This window comes from Desmodus rotundus, chromosome 6, assembly GCF_022682495.2.
Source record: "Desmodus rotundus isolate HL8 chromosome 6, HLdesRot8A.1, whole genome shotgun sequence".
In the NCBI taxonomy this organism is placed as follows: domain Eukaryota; kingdom Metazoa; phylum Chordata; class Mammalia; order Chiroptera; family Phyllostomidae; genus Desmodus; species Desmodus rotundus.
The window spans coordinates 101,542,817-101,566,659 of NC_071392.1; the positions used below are offsets into that span (position 1 = coordinate 101,542,817).

The window sequence follows — 23,843 nt, forward strand, 5'->3', positions numbered from 1 at the left end:
ATGAGAAAGAGACTCGAAAGAGACTCGCTGGCCTTGGGAAGCAAGGACTCGGGAGGAGAAAGGTCCGGATCTAAAGAATCAGCCCCTGTGAGAGCAGGGCTTCCGAAGCATTAAGTATGAGGCTGTATGAGAACGCACAGGCAGAAGAGCAAAGGCTCAGCGTGAGGAGGCACACATCTGAGCGGGACAGGCAGGCTGGATGCAGTGTCGAGCCAAGGAACAGAGGGACGAAACAGAAGGCTGAGTCTGAAAAACACTGCGCCTTCCAGTGTGGCTACAACAGAAGGTGCACGGGAGGGGGTGGCTGGAAGCTGGCTGCCACACTAAGGGGCTTGCACCTTACAGGCATTACGAAAGCACTGGAAGTAGTTAAACAGAGGAGTGACTGGCTCAGGTCTGTTTTTAACACAGTTACCAGCCATCACGTGAAGATATACACGGCGGGGCAGGGGGAGGTATGGAGAGCCTTTGAGGGACCATGTTAATATGTGCCTGGTCTCACTCATTTCTAGTGTGAAACTAGAGACGACTGTAGTATTAACAGGCAAAATTTGAGAACCTGAACCACTGGAGTGGTAGCAAGGATGCTACGGTGACCGATCAACAAAATGTGGTAGGGGGGATCAAGAACTAGTCCCAAGTCCCCAGCACTCCTGGACACTCAAAACACACAGAGTGCCTCGTACCAAACTACACTGGCTTGGAAACAATGACCCGGTTAGACTGCCCATGTTCCGGAACACGGGCAGTAGCAAGAAGCATGCCCGGCCTGTCCGTGTTAGCTGGGTACCCTGAGCGAATGAATACAAACGCCGAAGGGAGGAATGCCAGAGTGTGCAAAACCCACGCGGGTTCAGGTCGGCTCAAGAAAAGCACCTGCAATTAAAAGCACATCAAAGGACAAGATTTCTACACTCTAAAACATCAGAAAACAGATAATATAAAAAAAGAAAAAGGAAAAGAAAAGGCACAATCATCATTCCAAAGGTTTATACTTTGAAAACCCCCTACAGGAAATTGTATATGCATTTCTTTCATGAAATTCAGTATGTATTCAATCACATGACTCCATACCAGGCATTTTTATAGGTTTGGGGAGTTATTCTTGCTAAAATGCAAAATGCAGTGGGAAGGCCATGGAGCCCAACAGCAGTTAACTGGCAACGGGAAATCATATGCATTACCATTACCCCCCCCCCCCCCCCCCGCGTTGACCTGTGTTTATGTACTTCCAAAAGTACCAAAGTATTCCTATAAATATGCCAGTAGGTCAAACAAATAATGAGAGCAGAGAGTTCCCTCCACTATTTCTCCTTGTGCTCCCAGCTAATTTAATAGGAGCCCAGACAATTACAAAGGTCTTAACACCATTTCCAAAGTGGTGATCAGACACCTAAATTTAGTGCTCTCAAACCAGGGCTACACCAGAACATTTAGATCTAATGGGTCACTCGAGATGACGAGCACTTCCCAATCTCTCCATGTCATTTCCGTTTGTCTTTTTTTTTTTCCCTTCTAAGTGAAGTGAGTCACAGAGTCATAGTGTACAGCTCTACCTCCTCTTCGTAAAATACGGTTGTTCTCTGGAGAGAATGAATTTAAATAAGCATTATCGGGAATTGTTAATATTCATCTCCTTGGACTAAAGCAACAGAAGGTGTACATAGCAGTGAAAAATGTTAGCGAGCTGCTGTTATAGCACAGTGTTAACCTAGATAGGCATTAGACCGTATTGCATAATGAAAGCAGCTGTAAAAGCAAACGCCAATTGGAAGAGTGGCCCATTTTACAAAGCCTGCCTCTAACATGGAATAAATCTTGCCTTCAAGCCCCAAGCTACAGTTGCAACCTCCTTTATGTGAAACAATCGAATCATTCACGTTGTAAAGCAGTGAACAGTGTGAGGGAATCAAAGAATTTAGAGATGAAAGAGCAAAAACACCTGACCCAAACCTTAAACTATAGATGGAAGGCTATTTTCATTCTTCCAGGCCCTGTCTTCTCATTCCAGCTGCAAATATCACTCCCTTTTCTCTTTCTGTGTTCTGTCTCCTCTTGGACAGTCAGACCAACTCAAACTCTAAGCTCTCTAATTATTACTTCCACTTTCAAATCAGACATACAATTGTTTCAGAGATGGAAACCAATTTTTAAAGCCATCTACGTGTGCTATCAAAGCAGACTTTTTATAGACCTACATGCGCATTAGCATCTATGCCATTTATTAGCGCTAACAGGTAAAAACGTGGTTTGCTCACAGGGTAAGCCTGCACAGAATCTCTGCCCGATACTTTTGCTTTCTAAAGGACCATATTCCTCTGTGTTCAAGTCTACTTTACCCTTGTTCATTTCCCAACTGCTGCCAAGTTTTTGCATCTTTTTGCTCTAGTTAGAAAAGTTCGTATCTGAAAGGAACTGTACTGCCTTGTTTACAAAATTCTAAGTAGAAATTATATTTTTCTCATCACAGTAGACTAAGCAAGCTCAAAATGACTGTCCTCATCGTGACATCCTACGAATTGTTCATTTTGTTTGAACTTCCACTTTCCTCCCAACCTGAAACACATTTCTTTGAATTCCTGGAAAATAATGATTTCGGTAAATTGACACACACTTTGGAAAGTCTGCTACTTTCAACTCAAGGTCATTGGAACTCTGTTTTTAAAAATGCCACACTGCCCGATAAAGAGCCACTTTTCAACTCTAAAAGAAGAGCTTCTGATTTCAATTTTAGAAAAGAAAAATACCTGTACGGTAGAGGTGAGAAAGCCCACAATGGACAACTCTCTAAGGTCAAAAGAAATCACTTCCAGGACCCCCGCAGCCCATTAGCTCAAGCAATCTCAACACACAGCAATCCTGACTAAGTCTTGGAGTTCAAAGGCAATAGGAAACTGAAGAACAATGAGGGAAATGAAAGACCAATGTGCTCCAAGCTCTGGCCTAAAATAGTAAGAAATCAAATTCAACCAAGAACTTTTTAGAATATGAACTTGCTGTTGCTAACTCAGTTTCGGGGTACAAGCTTTTCCCCAGCGCCTCTACTCGTGTATTGTGTACTACAATATCCAACATTTTGGGGCAACGGTTTTTCATTGAGAGCCACCCCAGATTCCACTGCATTAAATTGAACAGAGACACCACATCTACACATTCTCAAAGTTGCTAGTAGAATTCACTCAGTTACTTCAGGTAGACTAGACAAGGGATTCAAATCGGATATATCTACCAATCATTCCTAAACAGACTAGAGTGGCTATAAATATTAGTCTATCAATAACAAATATACATTATAGTCCAAGTAAAAAGAATCCTGTCAAATAAGCTTGATGCAAATGCACATGAAACCAAGCTGCCAAAAAAAAAAAAAAAACGCCAAAAGCTTTTGTTAGTCAAGCATATCAAAGAATTGCTCAAAGCTTTTTTCTTTTTTAAGTGGAGCTCAAAATAGATTTTAATACTACCAGCTGATGGATCTCCCAATTTGCCTTTGAGCCTATAAGCTGGTAACAGAATCAACTACCTTCTCCCTTTACACAAGGAACAAAATCTATTCTGTGCATCGTTTATTGAAAATACCGAGTGTGGTTTTGGTTAATCCTCACAACCCCCGCACTGACATTTAATCAGGAGCACATATTTTCTTGAGAGGATCTAGCTGCTTGCAAAGGCAGACCGTTTCAGGTTTTGAACCTTAGGTTTGAGAGGTATGTCAGAAACCTTCCTAACTTTTCTTTGTGAACCACCAATAATAGCCCTCGCTGCAGATGAGGGCTGGGAAGGGCCCGATCATTTCAGCCCAAAGGAGAAGATGCTCATCGGGGAAGGGTGCCATTTCAGAGAGGGTAAAAATGTCAACTTCCCCTGGTCCCTGCCAGGAAGGGTAGCACTTTGGCCCCAGTGAAGTGGGCACTCGGGCCTTGGGGCTGGGGGGATCTCTGGCCCGATACTGCCCTGGCTTGCAGCAGCCCCTCATTCAGCTCGTAGAGCAACTGTCTCCCCCTGATACACCTTCCCGATCCGCTTCCCCAAGGCAGCCCACCTCCCTTGGAAGGTTTTGTTTTCTTCACAGCACCTGCACTATCTGACACTATCTGCTTGTGTATTTGACCGCCCTATTCTGACTCTAAGCTCCACGAGGGATAAAGGCTTGCCTGTCTTGTTCGGAAGACACTACCTCCAGCGCCTGAGCAGTGCCTAGCTCGGAACGCCGAGCTAGGGCACGCCGATTCCCGTCCATTAAATGAATGAACAGGAAGGGGGAAGGGGGCTGTCATCCTGGGGACTCCCGACGCGCTCTGGGACTGGGGGAAAGGAAATGTGAAAGAGGGAGGGGGCGCAACCCTTTCCCCCTGGGAGACAAAGGAAGAGAGTCTGAGGTGGTCCAGTCTAGAAAAGGAAGTGGTGGGGGTGTTCTACCAACCCCAGGGGACAAAGAGTGGCTAGGAAGGGGGGCGGGGCCGGGGTGCGAGCGATTCGCGCTGAGAGCACAGACCCGCGGCCTCCGGGCTTGAGAGGTCACCGGGCTGGAGGATGTGAGGTAAGTGCAGGATCAAAGGGGATTGCGAGGTCCGGGAGAGACGAAGGCCCACCCGAGGGACAAAGAGACGCGGAGCTGGGGGGCGGCCTCAGCGGCCGTCGGATCGAATCCTCAAGCTGCAGGGCCGAGGCGGAGGTCGAGACCCAGGGAGTGAACGGGGCCCCGGGTTTTGAGGGGTAGGTTCACGCGGCCTAAGCAAAGGGCCTGCCGCGCTCCGGGGCGCTCCCGCACCTGGTAAATGGCCGCCCAACTCCCGGCCTTGTCGATCTGCTCGAACTCCTTTTCCATCTCCATGACGGGCCAGGGCGGCTGCTGCGCCTCCTCCTCTGCCCACTGCGCCGTCTGCCGCTCTAGGCCGCGTCGCGCACTCAGCCGGGAGTCCCGCTGCTAGACTCGACTCCCGCCGCTACCGCCGCCCTAGCCGCTGCTTCTTCATGTCAACCCGGCAGCCGGAAGTACGCACCGCGCTACCTCGGGCTCCGCCCCTCAAGCGTGAGGGCCAATCAGGGGTCGAGCACGTCGGACAGCACTTCCTCGGGGCGGAGCCGGGGGAGGAGCTGAGGGAAGCGGCCTCAGCCCCGCGAGAGGTCTTTCAGCGCTTGCTCCCTCCCCCGGTACCGGACTCCGAGCTTGGGCGTGGCCCGCGCCCGTTGCCTAGGCGACCCTGGGAGCCCCGCCCATGGCGCGTGGGTTTGCAGTGCCTCCGCGGACGGGCTCCGTGGATCGTGAGATCTAACCTCCAGTAGGCCCGTTGAGTCACAGGGTGGCCTTGAAGTCGTCCTGTATGTTTCCTGCAGCTCCAGGGCCCTGGCCTCAGTGCTCCAAGCTGGTGAATGGGCTTGAGAAGCATGATCCATTTCCTCCTGCCTCCCACCTCTGGCCAGATGTCTGCTCATTTCTTTTTAAGATTTTATTTATTTATTTTTAGAGAGAGTGGGAGGGAGAAAGAGAGGGAGAGAAACATCACTATGCGGTTGCCTCTTGCGCGCCCCCTACCAGGGACCTGTGCGCAACCCAGGCATGTGCCCTGACTGGGAATCCGACTTGGGATCCTTTTGGTTCGCAGGCCGGCACTCAATCCACTGAGCCACACCAGCCAGGGCTGCCCATTTTTTTCATGCAAATTAGAGCTTCATGATTCACCAGGCTGCTGAGGAAGGCACCCTACTCTCTGTACTGTCTTTGTACTGAAATGCAAAATTTCTGTTTGGGGTCTCCAGGTAAGAGTTCCTCAAATGAATGAATTGGGGTCCTGGCTGGAGAGGTCCCTTCAGAGGGTCAAGGACATGTTGCTCAGACTGTACTCAGCGGAGCACAGATTCCATGGTGCATTAGGATGTGGAATGATGCAGATTTCCTGGTCCAACTCCAAAGGATTCGGATACCAAGAATTTGTGCTTTTTACCAGCAACCCCAGCTAATTGTACACTTATGGTCCTGGAAGCACATATGAGAAGGGCTGGTCAGGTTGCCTTCCTGCAGGTTCTACTTGAAGCCACCCAGCTCTGGCCTGGCACATTATATGGATTGTGAACTGCATGGCGTCAGAGAACCTAGAGCAGGGTGAGTCAAACTCATCTTCACTGGGGGCCACATCAGCCTCACCGTTGCCCTCAAAGGGCCAAATGTAATTTCAACTCCTTAACAGTTAAGCAGTAGTTACATTTATACAGTCCTAAAATTATTTCGGCCCTTTGAAGGCAACAGCAAGGCTGATGTGGTCCCTGGTGAAAATGAGTTTGACACCCCTGACCTAGAGGACCGAGTCATCTCTGTTCCCTGTTTGCATCCCAAGCCTGCCCAGAGCAGCTGCTGGCCTTGCTGGTTGAATTAATTCCTTGAGTGCTTGTGGCAGGCACTGTGCCTGGCATTCCAAAACACACTTTCTATCTCCACAGCAATCCTGCTACATAGGCACTACTACTATAACCAGTTTATGGATGAGGAAACTGAGGTGCAGAGAAACAAAAGCACTTGTCCAGAGTAGCATTGCACATTGGTGCGAAAGCCAGGATTCTACCCCAGTCTCCAAAGGAATGCTTGCCTTCGGAGCCAGGCTGCCTGGGTCCAAATTCCAGTTCTACTAAATACTAGCTGTGCAACTTCTAGTGAAATACCTAACCTTTGTCTGCCTCTCTTCCCTCCTTTGTAGAATTAGGATAATAGAAGTACCCGCTTCATAGGGGTGGTGTGAAGATTGAACGAGTATAATGCTATTAGTATAGTGAGTGGATCAGTAAATATTAGCCCTAATTATTGTATACCTCCAAATAATAGCAAGTGGGGAGGCATATGAATTCTTATTGAATAAATGCAGTTGGTTTCATAGGCAATGCCTTTAGAAACTGAGTGTTCCATGGAAGAAATTAACAAAAGATGCTCATTGTAGTGAAAAGTTTGGGAATCCCACAATTGGAGGCTGCCTAATTTAAGACTTAGTCAACTTCAGTGACTCTCCAGGCGCTGGTATACTCTTCCTGCCCTCATTGATTTCAGAGGTAGTATATCTGGTCCTCAGAGCAGGGCTGGTGCATTCCTATCCCTGTGGGCTGAGTTAAATAAGTAAATAAATCAAATGCCCATGTGGAGCTCAAGTGGCCCTCATGCCTGCAGGGAGTGTCACCCAACGACTGGAGTGGCCTTTGAGTAGGGCCAAAGCTATGCACAAGATCTTGATAGAGGAGAGGGGGGCTGTGGCAGTCCAAAGCAGGGTCCGAGTTTGGGCTGTTTAGTGGCTGTGTTAGTTTCTTAAAGGTGCTGTAATTAATGACCCCAAATTTGGTGGCTTAAAACAACAAATTTATTTCGGGACAGTCCTGGAGGCCAGAAGTCTGAAATCAATGGGGTTACAGAGCCACATCCCTCTGAAGGTCTGGGGGAGAACCTTCCTCACCTCTTCGCACTCCTGGTGGCTCACTGTTCCTTGGCTTGTGGCAGCATCCCTCCCACCTCTGTCTTCATCTTTACATGGTTTTCTTGTCCGTATCTCCCCCTCTACCCTCTGTTTAATCTCCCTGAACTTCTTGTCTGATATTTGGTGGGGAGGAGGGACCCGTGGTGCTGGAGTCTTCCACGTCTTTCTGAGGCTTCCTCTCATCTGTAAAGCTCCCTGATTCCCTGCCAAGGCCGGGCCTTGAACCAGCCCAGCCCTGGTATGCCCCAGAGATATGATGGTGGTGATGGGAATCTTTTAGTGATGACTGGTTAGAAAATAAACAAATGGCCATGTGTCATGAGAGCTGAAACCTTTTCCTGGCAGGCATGATGTCACCCGGTTGCTCCGGCCTTTCCTTCACAGATTGAGCTAATGGAGGGAATCAATGACCCATTAAACTTTTCAAAATGTCCTGCAGGGTTGTCAGTGGAGAAGGATGGCTGTTTCCCAAGGATCATCGACTCCTCACTGAGCAGTGTCAGCAAGTTGCATGGTAAAATTGGTCCTGGTGTTTTTCCTGGCAGATGGCTCAGTGTTAAGAGCTCGGGATCCAGAGTGAGACCAAATTGGTCTCTGATGAAATGTCGTGTCCTCAGAGAGGCCCCTTCTGATGCCTCCTAATAAACGGTGCCCGTTACTCTATCCCTTTTCCTTCTTTGCACTTATCAGGCATTTGGTGTCTGTTTTCTCCCTAGTGTTACCACATGGCGTTATGTTACATATTTGTTTCAGGTGTTTATCGTCTGTCTGCACCACTGAATGTGGACTGCGTGGAGGAAAGGAACTAAGTCAATTCAGTTCAATGACGTCTTCCTTAAGCTACATGAGTCCTTGGAAAGTTTGAGAACCTGAGAAGACAGGACTTCTTTCCACCCAAGAGACCCAGAGCTGAAGGGTCCTCAGAGTCGCCCAGCTCCCTCTGTCCCCACTGAGGACACACAGCCAGGGAGGGATGGGGCCCTTCCCTTGGAGATTCACACATGCTCTCCTAACATAGTTCGGGCAGCTCGACTAGTTGGCTGCTTTGGGGTCAGCCAAAGACACCCCTGAGACGAATAACTGACCTGGGCCAAAGCCAAAGTCCAAAGCACTGGGAACTTGAGGCACGGAGCTTCCCACCTACAGCCAAGACGGCGCTGGATAACAATGTCCTCTAGCATTTTCTCTGTCCTGCAGGTCAGGTGTTGTCCGTCCCGTTTGTCAGATGAGAAAATGGCTGCTCGGAGAGGGTAAACCCCCAAACACAGAAGGCTGGCCCAGGCATTGGAGCAACAGGCTCAGCGGGTTAGAAGCCTCTAAATCCTGGGCTGGCTCCTCACTAGCTTTCAGGCCTTGGGCAAGTTGCTTAACCCCCTGGTGGCAGCCTGGATACTTTCCATTGAGAAAAATCCAGCTGAAAGTGGCTTTCACAAACCAGGGAATTTACTGGCTAACGAAACTGGGAAGTCCAAAGATGACTTGCTTTAGGCAAAGTTGCATCCAGGGGCTCAAACCAAGTCATCATGACTGTCTCTCAGATGCTCCTTTCTCTGCTTTCCCCAGCTTAGCTTTACCCTCAGGCAGCCTGTCCCCTCGAGGTACCCGGGATGACCGCAGCACCCTCGAGGTACCCGGGATGACCGCAGCAGCTCCAGGCTCTCGCAGCCTGCCCGCTCCGGCAGCTCCGTTGGAAAAAGCACTTCTTCTCCCCAGGGGTGGCAGCCCCAGTCCCAGCCTTGAATGCCATCGGTCCAGTTGAGTCTCACATACCATCTCTAAGCTAAGGGAAATATTGGCAAGTGAAGAGACGGAGGCCCGGAGAAGTCAATTTCTTAACCAAGGTCACACAGCTGTGACTGGTGAAATGGGATTTACATGCAGGCAGCCTGGTTTCAGCCCCTGTGCTCTCAGCCGTGACATTCAGGCTCTGCAGGGACTCCCATGAGCTCTAACAAGACAATAACAGTGAAGTGTTAATAATAGTAATAATATCACGGCAACAACGTGGTGAAGCCCATTATAATCCCCCATTTGAACAAAGGCACAGAAAGGTTAAGCAACTTGCCTATGGTCACACAGCTAAGAAATGGTGAACCCAGGATTTGAACCCAGTCTAGCTCTAGATTCTGCTTCCAGTTCTGAAATTCTATTAACGTAGGTGAGTTCTGCACTGTTTCAGAACTCACAGAAAGGTTAACAGCCCAGAAAGCTCCCTGTTCTCATCTTCACTGGGCTCTTTTCCCCATCCTTATAAAGACTCCCCCTCCCCTCCACCCCCACAAAGTATTTTAGACTTTACTCCAAGCCATTAGAAAGAAAACAAAGATAAATACATAAATTGAATCCTGAGCTGCCTGTCCTGTAAGGGTGACTTCCAGTGGGGGGAGGGGAAGGCGCTCAGGGGGAACTAGGGCGTCACATGGGTTCTGAGAAAGGAGGGCCAGAGGCCAGGGGGGAGGTCTGAGAAGGAAGTTGGGCGTTGGCCTCATGCTTTCAGCGAAGGAGGAGTCTGGGAGGGTTTCCAGAGGTCATTGAAACTGCCCCTCCACCCTTCAGTTTAGAGGGTCAGATGGGAGGACACTGGGTTTGCACACAGAGCGCTTCCGGGCGCAGGTTCTGGAATCTGGCTTACTTGGGCTCCGTGCCCTTGGACAAGTTCCTTACCCTTTCTGGTCCTCATTCTTCCATCTGTTACTTAAAACATGGATGCGATGGTTGGGTGAGATGGTGTCTCAGCCTGGTCTCTAGGTCACAGCAAGGACTTGGTGAACGTAGCTGAGGTTACCACGATTGTACAGGTTGCCAAGTGGAAAAAGCAGGCTGCCGTCTGTCTCCAGGTGTCTCCATAGTATATGTTGCAACCTGCTGTTTACATCTGTGATTTTTGTCCTGCACGCGGAGGCGAGCAGGGCCGGTGGGCTTTGTGGCGTGCGTGCGCCTGTGTGTTTGCGCAGGGCCTGCTCTGCTGTTGCTGTCTTGAGATTCTTAACCATTTTTGAACACGGGGCTCTGCGTGAGCGTTTCACGCCGGGCCCGGCCAATCATGTAGACAGCCCTGGAGGTGAGGCTCAAGGGTTCAATTTCTTGAAGTGGGCTAGAAGCAGTTTCTGTCTTCCAAGGTGGGAATGGTCTTCCCCCTTTATTCTGAGAGGAACCACTGCTCTTGGGGGAAGTCCTAAAACAATGACATTATCCAGATACAGATTCCCCATATTGGGTTGCTTATTATTTTTTAGTAATAGGAATTATAATAGCTACATTTGTTGGGCATCAACTTCGGGCCAGGTCCTGTGCTATCCTAGCATTTTACCTCTACCATCCTCCTAGATCTCCCCAGCAACGCTGTGAGAGGGCCTGCCATTAACCTCATTTCACAATAAGGAAACAGAGTGGTTATGTAACTTGTTCACCGCTGCACAGCAGTGGATAACGTCTGGATACATCTGCAAGTTAAGTGTGTCTGTAGCAGGACTTTTAGAGAAAAATAATTACCTTCTAAGTTCACATCGAGACAGAGGTGTTCCTGGAGTCCTTGGGAGAGATACGTATCTTTTTGATCAAGTATTTGCTCCAGTCCTTTCGTATTTGAAGATGGAAATGATCTTCCATTAGAGACCTGACCGTGCAGAGAGGGAGGGGCTGACCTGGACTTCTCTTCCCCTTGTGCTGGAGGGGAGCCCATGGAGAGGACCACACTTTGTGTGACTAAAAGCAGAGGGACCCAGACTTGGGGGAATATGCTTACAACTCTCATGCTGGCCTCACCTGGGCCATGGGGAACGGTATGAGAGAAAGGGCTTTCCTCCGAAGGACCTGGATAGTTCCATCGCCCACACCTGGGGTAGGCAAGGAATGGGGGAGGGGAGGGAGAGGAGGTGGCTCTAAATTCTAGCGAGCAAGACACAGGGAGCCTCCATCTATGGGAGGTAGACTGGCTTCCACAGTGTGGCGGCAGGTGAGAGAAAGGAGAGAGAAGATGGGCATGAGGGAAAGTACGATGTAGGTGTGTGGGCTCCAGGAGCTATGTGCTTACAATTTCATGCGGGGTTTCCTTTTCTGCATTGTATCATTCCCCTGTGTCACCCCCAAGGCTTCAGTAGAATGTTGTCCCTGCTATGAGCTCATCTTAGTTGTTGGGTCAGATACTGATTGTCCCCAATCTCAATTCTCTTCTTCTTTCATAGAAATAGAATTGTAGCCAGGCAGATGGCTGCCCAGCTAAAGATTAGATTTCCCAGCATCCCTTGAAGCTAGATATGCCATGTGACTATGTGGTGGCCAATAGCATATGGGTGGAAGTGATGTGGTTCACTTCCGAATCAGCCCTTAAGGCCCAGGGGGAAGTAGGGGGGGATGGAGCAAGGGAAGTCCTTTCTTTCACCTTTTCCTCCATCTTGCTGCCTGGAATGTGGACATTGTGGGCTTCACCATAAACTGTGTGGACAAGGGCATCATGCAAGGAATGGAAGAGAACAAGACAGAAGGAGCCCTGTGATCATCATCTGCAGACTGGTCACACACGGAATGACACGTGAGAGACATAAACAGGGCTGCCTTTCAGCTGATATACATGAGTGCAGTCTTCCTGGTTGCTTTGCTAGTGGGGGTCTCAGTAACTGTAGCTGAACCTGTATTCTAATTAACCTAGCCATGTTTTGTGGGGTTGTTAAGGAAGAGGATTGGTACCACCTCCAGGTCAAGATGGTGTTGGGGATGGGGAAGCATCTGGTGCAGGCAGTTAAGAATGGTAGACGCCGAGCAGAAGTTCTGGGAGGGACAGCTCACTGTGGTTGCCAAGCAACCGCAAGGCTGGTCCATGGGACATGTGAACGAACACCTCCCAGAGATGCTGAGTAATACCCTACAGAAAGAACCCGATAAAAGTTTGGTCTCCTTAAAGTCATGGGGTCCTATTGTTTTTCAGATATTAAGGAGGAAGTTGGAAATTTTGGGGACAGCTGGGGTTATAAATAGTGCCCAGCGAAGGTTAATTCCCTCCTGAGGCAAATACTGTTGGTTGCCTATGTACCCATCACTCCCCTCCCTCTTCTTGGCTGCAGAGCCCAGCCCACAACAGAGGCTGAAAATGTGAGATGCGCCTTTACCGAGCCACCTTTGCAGTTAACGTGTGGACCTGTGACTCAATCCTGGCCAGAAGGGTGTGAGACAAAGTCTGCCCAGGAGTTTCTGGAAAAGGGTTGTCCCTCTTGTAAGAGAGTTACAAGGGAGGAAATATGCCTCTTCTTTACCAGACTAGGGAAGGAGGGGCCTAGAGATAGAAAGCACTCAGGTTCTTGACAATGTCACGTGGTTGACCTGTCCCTGTGGCCACCTCGCTCTGGGCTTCTTTGTAAAGATCGTATATACGCTTTTATTGTTGAAGCTACTTTGGTTTGGCTTTTTGTTACTCGCAGCCAAATGCATGCTAAATGATACTGTCTTTTCTCTCTGCCGTCCTCCAGCCCTGTGGGTGGGTCTCAAGTTCAGCCACGTCCCTTTCCCAGAGTACCAGTCGTTTTGGAAGTCAAGACCCTTTGGAAACCACCTGCGTCAATTTGTCATCACTGTTCTTCTAAATAAGAATCTCCCTAATCACTCTTGACTTCTTCATTTCAGGAGCGAGATCTGTATTTGGCTGGGTGAAGGCAGAGCTTCAGCCTTTGAGCAAACCTCTAATTCGGCATGGATCGAGCCTCTCGTGTTAGTGTTATCAGTCCGCATGCGTGTCTCTCTCTGCCAACGAGGAGCTGCTCATGGGCATGGACTGTGCAGCATTCTTCTTGGTATGTCCCCAGGGCAGCTCAGGACCTGTGGGACAGGAGCTGCTCCCTGAATGCTTGTTAAATGAATCTATGAAAGAATGAATCATCTATACCGAATTTTATTGCCTCTGTAAACAGAGCCAATTTCCCTCCCACTGCCCTCCTACATGACTCTAGGACAAGACAGTTCTTGCAGAGACGGAGCCAGGCAAACAGAAGTTAATCCAATTCTCAGTTCCAAAGTAGCTTCTAGCCCCCCTCTCCTTAAATTCCCTTCAGTCCGCCCACTGTCAGCTCAGCTCCGGCTCAGCACGGAGCCGCCTCTGCCTGACCCAGTCTTCTCAAAAAAAAGGAAGAAGGGAGGAGGCGGTAAAGGAAGGGAACTGTCTTTGCAGTTAAGTCATTTCAAGAAACATGGAAGACCTAAAGTGAGAAGCAATTCAAAGTGGGTAGTGTCTCATTGAGAACTGTAAGTTTAGCATTGGAGGTGGGGCATTTTTATATTCTGTAATTCTTCTCCTACTCACAAAAGTACGCACACTTAATGAAGAAATCTTGGAAACTGCATATGAAAGAGAGAAATCGTACTTTTTCCTCTAACCACCTGCCATGGTTGCTGTCAATATTTGGAATGTGGATTTTCACGACCTTTTAGTTCTCGTTGTCTCCTCATCTCTGCCTCCATCTTGGCCTTGACCTCGGCCTCTCTCCTCTTTCACCCGGTCTCTCTGTCTCCAGGTCTCTTCTTCAAACTGAAATGTTCCCAAGCTCTTCACCCTTCCTCCCTCCCTTCAACAACCAGTCTGCAGGGCCTAATTCCAACCTTACAAAGCAGCTGGGCACCAGGTCGGTCTCCTCTGTGGTACTTCCTGTGACATCCAAGTACATTTTCCTTGAACTCTGGTGATTACTGTCTCTTCTTTCCCTCCTCCTCCTCTTCCTCCTTCTTCTTTTTAGATTTTAATTTTCTTTCTTAGCAGCTTTTCTATCTCTTCTCTGTCAGGCGCCATATGTGTCTGTTTTATTTTCTTAGCCTCACCCTAGGACAAGCTCATCGACCCTAAAGAGAGGGTAGGAGAGAGGGAGAGAGGGGAGAGAAACATTGACTGGCTGCCTACCGCACGTGCCCTGACTGGGGACCAAGGACTGAACCTGCAACCCAGGCACATGCCCTGACCAGGAATCAAACCCGCAGCCTTCCAGTCCATGGGACGACTCTTCAACCAACCAAGCCACACTGGCCAGGGCTCTTCTTGCTCTAAACTGTTGCTTCAGTCTACATGCCAGCATCTTCTTGCTTTCCATGCATCACGCAGGGATGCTTTCGGCTACAAGTAACACCCAATCTGACTAACAGTAGGTTAAGTAGGTCAGAGTTTATTTTCCCCACAGAACCGGAAGCCTGGGGATAGGCGTTCACTCCACATGCTGGACATCTGTCCATGGTCCCTTCAACCCGTGGTGTTCACGCCTGCAGCTCTCTGGCTGAAAGCTTCCTCCAGCCACAGGAGCAGGCTCGGCTCACCTCAGGGTCAGGTTGGGGGTTCCGGGGACTGCATGCCTTCAGAAGCAGCCCTCAACCAATGACAAGTGGAAGCTGGTGGATAAAAACCTGAGCCCCTTGCTCCTCAAGTAAGGCACCTAGAGGTGTGGTCTTCACAGCGTCCCAGAGGCCCCCAGTGGGCGTGTCCACAGTGGCAACCTGCTCGTGAATGCCTCTTCCCATCCCCACCCCTCGACAGGTATTTCCAAGATCTCCTTTCAAACAAGAAACGTCCTTGCATTCCAACCCTTGTCTCAGAGTTGGCTTCTGGAGGGACTCAGCCTAAGTCAGACAACTTTGGCGATGTTACGAGCCCTCTGGCCCTGTGAGTTGCTCAGCCTAAGTTCAGAGGTCACCCAGTGGCTGGGGCCACTTCTCTTCGGGGCTCACGGTGAAGCCAACTCAGCAGAATGGCTCCCCACCCCAGCTCCGAGCCCCTAGGGCCATGAGTCTAGCTTGAACTGGGTGACAGAGGGTGTATAGAACTTTGAATCAAATCTGAGATTGAAGTTTTTCACAAGTAAATTTTTTGAAATGTATAACAAGATACAGAAAAATGTATAAAAGTACACATCTTTAATAATTTCCACAAACTGAATATACGTAAGCAGAACCGTGATCGAGATACAGAACGATTCCAGCCACCCAGAAAGCTGCCTGTACCCCATCTCCACTTCCCCTGCTCAAGAACCTCCATCCTGCCGTCTAACACCCTGGCTTAGTTTAGCCTGTTTTTGACCTTGAGGTCGGTGGAACCACTCAGTCCTCACTCTTTTCATGTCTGCCCTCTTTCGGTCAACATTGTGCCCCTGAGTTCCACCCCCGTTGGGTGTAGTTGTGTTTCACTCGTTGAAAGGGACATTTTAATTTGAGGAGTTATGAGTTGTAAGAGCTGAAAATGAGACAGCTTTGGTACCCAGGAGTCTGACACGTTAGGGAATCGAAGAGAGGTAGGTTGAGGAAGCCCACCCCTTGGGAGTTGCATGACTTTGCACAAATGACTTAACTTCTTCTTTCTCTGTTTCTATAAAATGGGGGTGATATTGGTTCCTACCTCCTTAGGTCTTTGTGGGGGTTCGGGGAGCTAATGCACGCCAGGTGTTCAGGGCAGAGCCTGGCGTGTAGGGAGCGCTCCGCGAGAGCCTGCTGCTCGCTCTGCTTCTGCCTCTGCTAATAACCCTGCCACTGCTCTAGTATTCCTATCATCACCCAGAGGGGAAAGGAGCTTTCAAAAGAGAATATTTGGTAGTAGTTACTATAAAAATAAAATTTCATAGTTGCACCTCAACAAGTTGAGACAGATTGCTCAGCTGGTGAGATGTGTCATCCCGGTTGTTAAACTGTAGGCCAACCCTGAGAAGTTGATATGATAATGCTCGTTTGACAGATGAGGCAACTGAGGCTAGGGAGAGGAGCAACTCCCTTCGGGTGACAGAATGAGTTGGTGACAGAGCCACACCATGGAATCTTGCCCTTCCCTTTGCCCTTTTACCTAATTCCGCTGGGCCTCAGGACACATTGGGTCAGCCCAGTGGGATCAAAGGGTGCAATGGGCTCCCCTTGGCATGCCCCCCCGACCCCGTGTGGTGCTTCCTTTAGACCATGGCTGTCAAACTCATCTTCACTGGGGGCCACATCTGCCTCGCGGTTGCCTTCAAAGGGTCGAATGTAATTTCAACTCCTTAACAGTTAAGGAGTAGTTACATTTATACAGTCCTAAAATTATTTCGGCCCTGGAAGGTAACTGCGAGGCTGATGTGGCCCCCAATGAAAACGAGTTTGACACCCCTGCTTTAGAATTTACCAGAATGTTTTCAGGGTTGATTTTCCCATCAGCCCCTTCACACACAGCTCAATCTCTCCTGCATGCCTCATAAGCAGCACTTTGTGAAACACCAGGTGAGTCAATCGTACTCAGCAAACAGGTTCTCAGGTAGCCCCACGTAGTATGGTGGTTGGGAATGTTGGGGTTTGGGGGCTGAAGTTAGTTAACTGAGGTAACAGAATTCTCCCACTGCAGGTCACAGGCTCGGTTCTGGCCAACAGGGACAGAAGGGGAATTTGTGAGAAGGATGCAAGGCCCTTTATAGGAATGGAGAGAGCTCCAGAAGCAAGTTCGGAAAGGATTGGAAACAGGACGCCATGGGGGATCTTGGCTGCATAAATTGGCTAGTGTTCCCTCCAGCTCAGATGATGTGTTACTCAGGATGCTCTGGCTGCAAGTATCAGAAATCTCAACTCAAACCGGCCTCAGCAGTAAGCGAGTGGGTAGGGAAGGCAGCTCCAAGGCTGCTTGACTCAGAGATTCAAGAATGTAATTGAGAATCCAGGTCCTCTCTCTTTCCTCCCTCTGCCATCCGCTGTTGGCTTCATCTAAAAGCTGGTTCCCTCTGTGGCTGCAAGGTGGCCAGGTTATGAAATTGTTAACATCCAGTAAGGAAGAGAGAGAGAACATTGCTTCCCCTGGCTCTCTATGGAGTGTAAGGAAGCTTTGATTCCAGGAGCCTCTCCCCTACCCCCCAAATCCATCCTGATGTCTCACTGGCCAAACTGGCTTGGGTCTTCTCACCCTGCACCGATCATCAGCAAGAGGCACAGGGGCTGAACTGGTCCCCAGAGGACATTGGGCTAGGTCAGGAGACAATTTTGGGTATCACAATTAGGGGGATGTATGTGGCATCTTAATACTAGAAGTCAGGGATGCAGCTAAATGTTCCACAGTGCCCAGAACAGCTCCTCCTGCCTTCACTCACTATGGAAACGTCAACAGTGCAGAGCTTAGCAAACTCTGCCTTAGCCTCCCCGGGTCTTTCTTGCACCTGGGATGTAATAGCTGGTGAAGAATAGCCTACAGTGTCTACTGAAAACTTTTTTTCCAGAATTTTTTTGGCCACTCTGTCCAAGACTCAAATTTCAGAAAGGGTTTATTTGGCTTGGCTTGCGTCACTTGCCCACATACAGGCTAATGGAGTGCAAGGCACCGTGGTTGACCAGTAGTTCCCCCACAGGAGGCTTGGGGTCCTGGCACAGGAAGTGGGAAAGGATGTCAAAATGGCAAAACGGAACAAAAAAGCCCACCTCAACTTCTCCAAGAAACTTAAACTCTTGATGCTGCCAGAGGGGATAAATTTCGTGTCTTCACTAGAAACCCCAGAAAACTGTGATGCACTTTCTCAATGATACTGCCTCAGAGAAAAAGAGGAAGGCATCCAGAACGACATGGGGGAGGGGGAAGCTTGGGACACCCTGGGGTGATGGGGGAGGGTGGGTAGAGGAAGAGGAAGATACATATTTGCTTGACTTAAAAGGTGCCTGTCATCAATACTTCCCCTCTGTGCATGTGTGTGCCACTCCCCCGTGAGATGTGGGGTCTACTCATATACCTCCTCGAATCTGGACTGGCCTTGACCTTGTGCCTTTTTGATGGTGTGCCAATAGAAGATGGTGGACGCGATGCTGGGCCAGCTCTGGGCTTCCTGCCTGGCGTAGCCCTGACCCACAGTGGGAGGAGTCCAGCTACTCCAGGGGGAGAACGATGAGATGCTGTCTTGGGTGTCCAGCCCAAGTCAAGATGGTGTCAACCCCAGTTCCCATCTGCCTGCACCTGCACAGGAGACCCCCCGTGAGGGCGGCTCAGCTGAGCCCAGTCAGGCCACAGAACTGTGAGGGCTGAGGACAAATGATTGATTGTTGGGAACCACTCAGTGGCTTGCCGTGCGTCAGCTGATAGCCAGAACAGTATGTACGTGTAATGTGCATAGCTAACTAAGGCATTTCTGTTTTCACTAATGTTTACTAATATTTTCATTAAAATACTTCTATTGTAAGTGTTATGAAAGTGGAGAAAAGAACCACCCCTTAATTACATGGATTTAATCCCATCGCAGTCACTATTAGCATTTCCTGTGACGCTTTTCATACATCAGTTTGAGAGCACCTTTTCCCCCCACAGTCATCACCATTCCACATCGCTGCAGAGCTTCTGCAACCAGTGAGCTATACTAGTAGTAATACTATTACTAGCCACTTATGGTAGACAGAATAACAGTTCCCCAAAGATGCCCATAACCTCCTCCCTTGAATCTGTACAGGTGTCACTTTATGTGGCACAAGGGACCCTGCGGTGTGATTAGGTTAAGGATCTTGCAACGGGGAGATTATTCTGTATTATGTGGGCCAGCCCAATGTAAAACCACACGAGTCCTTATAAAAGGCAGGAGGGTCGAAGTCAGAGAAGGTGATGTGAGTAAGAAAGCAGGGCCAGGGAGAGATCAGAAGATGCCAAATGCTGACTTTGAAGAGGGAGGACGTGCCGTGAGCCAGGGAAATCAGCCGGCCTCTAGAAGCTGTAAAGGTGAGGAGACAAATTCTTCCCTCGAACCTCTAGAAGGAGTGCGCTTCTGCCGACACCGGGATTTCAGCTCCACAAGATAATAACTTCCTGTTGCTTTAAGCTTCTAAGTTTGTGACAATTTGTTATAGCAGCCATAGGACACAAATACATCAGCTTATTGGGCATTTTACACACAGTATCTCCTTAATTCTCACAACGACCCGATGAGGCGGGTCCTGTCTCCATTTCTATTGTAGACATGAGGAAGCTGGTGCTCAGAGGGGCGAAGGGACCTCCTCGGCCACACGGCCTGTGCTGGCCCTACCACGAATGGTTGTGCGTACGCAAGCCCCTTGCACAGGGTTTATTCGGGCTCACGCACACGTGCAGGCGTTGCGCCGTCATGTCATCTTTTCAAACTTGTTTGTTCCGGTGTTAATATTGTGACTTCTGTGGAAGGCCCCACCAGCCATAAAATAAAAACCACAGTTTCGAAATTGCAAGGGTCACTGACTCTTAGACTTGACTGTTATTGGCACCAAAGTGCCTCATTTGAAAAAAATGAAATCCCAATTCACTTTGGGGTTCGGATGAGCCAGGTGGCCTGAATCTTAACTGTTACGTCAATCCCCTGCTTTTGAGAGTAGGTGGTAATGACAGATTTGGGGAAGATCTGCAGAGCTTCTGAGATGGAGTCAAGAATAAATGTGTCTGTAATACGAAGACAGCCAAGAGTTTGAACAAACAGGTTTCTTTCTACTCAGCTCCATTTCTCCGTCTTTCAGCCATGTTGGTCTTTCCATAGCTGAGCTCACAAACAGTTGTGAAATGCGCTTGTATCCCCCCCAGACTGCTTTTGCATTGACCTGCTGAGAATACTCTATTTTGCCATGTATGATGTGTATCCACGGTTCAGTGTACATTATACCTGGATTATCATATCCGCGGTATGTGATCATTATACCCATGGGTAACGCACATCCTTATTTTTCCCTAAAAAATTTGGGCACAAAGTGCACATTATACACAGCAAAATATGGTTATCATTTTAGGTGCCAGAAAACAGCCATTCGTCACATCCAACACCGAACAGCTGCATTTCCATGAAGTTCTTCCCATTGCTTACAGGTAAGTGTGGTCGGAATGATTCTGGACTCTCACGGCTCCCCGTCTGAAGTCAAGATTTGCTTCAGAGTTCTCACCTAGCATGACAAACACCCCCCATACGTGCCATTGTACTGTAGAGTCTTCTGAAATAATTTTTTTACTATTTTTATTGAGACAATCTATCAGCCCCGGCCAGGTAGCTCAGTTGGTTAGAGCGTCTTCCGAAACACCAAGGTTGCAGGTTTGATCCCCGGGGGGGTCAGGGCACATACCAGAATCAACCAATGAGTGCATAAATAAGTGGAACAACAAATCAGCGTTTCTCTCTAAAAAAAATCAATCAATAATTTTTTTTGAAAAGACATCATCTCCTACAGTAAGACTAAACATCCTACAATGCACAAGACAGTCCCCACCACAGAAAAGTCCAGCCCCAAGTGTCAGTAGGGCTGAGGCTAAGAACCCTGCATCACAGCTGCTGTCCGGGAACAGCCTTCGCTGGGGCCTCCCTTCCCGTCTCCCTCGCCTGCTCTAACACCTGTGCTACCCTTGCCTTTGCAGGTCTCTTCCCCCTGCGGTAACATAAACCCGAGGGGCAAGGATGCTGCCGTCTCATTCTCTTTGTATGGCCTATAGTAGATGCTCAATAAATCTGGTGGCTGAATGAGAGCGCCAACGAAAACTATCTTTTGTGATGTATCTTTTAAATTTGAGGACACCAGAAGGCTCCTTTTGGCTTCTGTCTTAATAATGCTCTAAACATCATTTGGGAAAAAATAAGTGTGTGTGTGTGTGTGTGTGTGTAGAGAGAGAGAGACAGAGACATTGTCTTTGTAGACTAAACCTGGGCTGGAATTCCAGCACTGCCCCTTACTTGCCACCTAACCAAGAACAAGTCACGGTTCTCCTCTGAACCCCAGCTCTCTCATCTGTAAACAGAAATTACCACAAGATTAGCTGCACTAATGGATGTCAGATGTCCTGTTGGTTCTGCAGCCTCTTCCCTTTTTCCTCCTTCTCCTGAGTTGCCTGGCCAGCATCAGTGCCCACTCCACCCACCCCAGAGGACAGCCTGCAGCTCGGTGGACAGTTCTGCACGTGCCTACGGCTTCCATGCTCCAGCACCTGCCTCTCTGCAGAGGACCCGTGTGTTTGGGGTGCACACAGCAGGCCATGGGAAAGGCCAGGGGGATTGACGGCACAACTTCAACCGCTGTGAGATGGGCATTGTGGGTAAATGTCCCGCTTCCCCGCCCCTTCACAAGACAGCTCTGAAATGCACTCCACACCATCTCCCAGAGGCTCCCACTGGGACTGAGCCCCAGCTGCCCATAAAGGTAACCAGTTCATGGGCACCCCTTCGATTGGCGGTCCTCCCTTTCCTTTCCTCACTGTTCCTGCTGTTTCCTCCCAAACAAACAACCTACACCTAGGGAGCAGCGGTCGCTCTCTGTGGCCCTGAGGTTTTACCAGCTCCTAGCATCTGCATGTTTTTGTATGAGTTTGGTTTCCATCCCTGGCTGTTGGAAACAAGCTCAATGGGAGAATTAATGCTCCTGCCCTTCCCCCCAGCAGCAGTCCCAGATGTATGGAAGGAATGGTGTATAAATATCCCAGCTTCTGGTCCCTCGGTGGGATTAAGCTCCAGTTGTCCACAGTAAATATCTGGATAACTTACTTAATTTTGGTTGTCTTCCCTTCCCTGGCTCACTTTCCTCTTCCCTCTTTCTCCTTCCAAATTAATTATTTGTCCTTGAATCTTTGTCTCAGAGTCTGCTTCTGGGGAAACCCAAACTAAAATACAAGCTTTGCAGATGGGGGTTTCCAAACCAAGATATCACTTAGATCTCATTGCAAACAGTCTTGCTTTAAATCTCCTGTAAAGAACAGTGTGGGACACGTGCTCTTTGATTAAACAGCACCCCTGCAACGATACCAGTTGGAGCGGAAGCAGATGTCTCCTATTCATTGGGTGGAAGGACCTCATCTTTCCTGTGAAATTAACCAGCCTCACACCCCACCCTTTGGTACATAGTCACCCCCTTTATTTCACATGAACTCCAGTGTTGTATTTCATAGAAAGTTGCTGAAACCCGGAGGATGCACTGCTGGTAGCTTTGGAAATGTCCCTTGGGTCTCCAGCCAGGGGTGTCTCTTGCTCCTATTGAGTTACTTTCTGCAGACAGTCACATATGTTGAATGTTGCCTGGGAAGAGTTAGTCTGGCTCAATACTTTCATTTGCCAAAAAGAAATTCTGCAGAGTGGCTGATGGGAAATCCCACAGCAACTTCCCCGGGGATCACAATACTTTATGTTATTTCTAATTTTCTTTCTTTTCATACTGGTGAGTGTGAAGGATGTTTGCTGACTTGGGGTCCTCCTGCAACTATTGCATTCTCCTCTGTGCCAAGTACCAAGCGCTTCCACTGGGAGCCACCCCTTTCTGAAATGCTGTCCAGGAGGTTCCAGTGACACCTCACCCTGACAAAGAGCATGTGACTTAGCACCAGCCAATCAGAGCAGCTGAAGTACAAAGGCCATTATGATTGGTTCATGGATGGGTAGTGTTACAAATTGGTCCAATCAGAGTTCATCTCAGGATTTGTTTGGTAGCCACTAGGAAGCAAAGCAGCTCTCTTTCATTCCTTGTGAACACAGAGTGGTTGGGCTGCTGACAAATGAACTTGGCTTAGCGAACAGCTCAATTCCAGAGAAGTCTTAGGTTAAAAAAAATTTTTCCCCAGCAAACACTGCTCCCTACTGTATTATGTTGAATCTCCCTGGAAAGCAGATTCCTTAACAGAATTTTTGAGCAGTAACTTTCCAGTCACTGTTGCTTGTTTTAAAAAGCTCAGCCTAAAATAGTTCTAAAATCTGAGCAGATAACTGATTTAAATCTTGTACTGGTCAGGATATCAGTTCAGTTGCTGTAATAAAAGCCAAAATAACATGGCTTGGATAAAATAAAAGTTTAATCCTCTCTCACGGAACAGCCCATAAGTTAGTGTCTAGTTGGCCAAGGTGGTCCCACATTGTTTGGGATTCAGACTCTGGCGACCTGGTTGCTTGGCACCCTCAACACGTGACTTCCACTTTGTGGTCTAACAGGGCTGCTCTAGCTCCTGCCATCATGACCTTATTCCTTCCTGTGAGTGGAAACAGGAAAAGGTTGGGGAGCAGGGGGAGAGATGGTACTATTGTGCCTTCCAATGGCACAACCCAGGAACTCTCATTTATAGAGCTGAGGATGCAAGGCCTGGTCTCCAGCCTTCTCCACTGTGCTCTGTGACTTACATGGATAACATCAAAGAACTCTCTTGCCCTCTACCTTCTGACTGGGTTTGACCATTGAGAGATACTGGCAGGAAATGGGAGGAAGGGAGTAGAGTAGGTCCGGGTATTTATTCCCCCTGCTCTCTTACTGGGTCACCATGGGCCACTGTGTCCCTCCACCAAAGGACACAGCTCCTTCAGGCAGTGTCTCCACAGGGCACCCTCTCTCCAGATCTGGCAACTGCTTTCTGCTTTGCCCCTTCAGGCTTGAAGTAATAACACCTTCACTGTAACTATCTAGGCACTGGGCTGCCCCCCTGTTACTCTCTAGTGGGATAGCAGCCCCTCTGTTACTAGCCCTGGGATGCTG

General features: G+C 48.8%; 1 protein-coding gene and 1 long non-coding RNA gene across 4 annotated transcripts in view; one reads left to right on the forward strand and one right to left on the reverse strand.

Annotated features, from left to right (window-relative positions):
- PTPN1 (protein tyrosine phosphatase non-receptor type 1) overlaps window positions 1-4,993 on the reverse strand; it is a 61,698-nt gene extending 56,705 nt beyond the window's left edge. For 2 of the 3 annotated variants that reach the window (XM_024559883.3, XM_045195001.2), the window contains exon 1: window positions 4,772-4,993. In XM_024559883.3, coding sequence (XP_024415651.2) covers window positions 4,772-4,834 — 63 coding nt within the window. In that variant the 5' untranslated portion in view covers window positions 4,835-4,993. The remainder of the gene's footprint in view (window positions 1-4,771) is intronic. The other variant, XM_045195002.3, reaches the window with a different exon arrangement.
- A 6,829-nt stretch (window positions 4,994-11,822) lies between these two features.
- On the forward strand, window positions 11,823-20,871 carry LOC123479684 (uncharacterized). The gene is made up of 4 exons (XR_006655377.3): window positions 11,823-11,985; window positions 13,071-13,237; window positions 20,145-20,220; window positions 20,761-20,871. It is a non-coding gene; the product is annotated as an uncharacterized lncRNA (long non-coding RNA).
- Window positions 20,872-23,843: the final 2,972 nt, after the last annotated feature.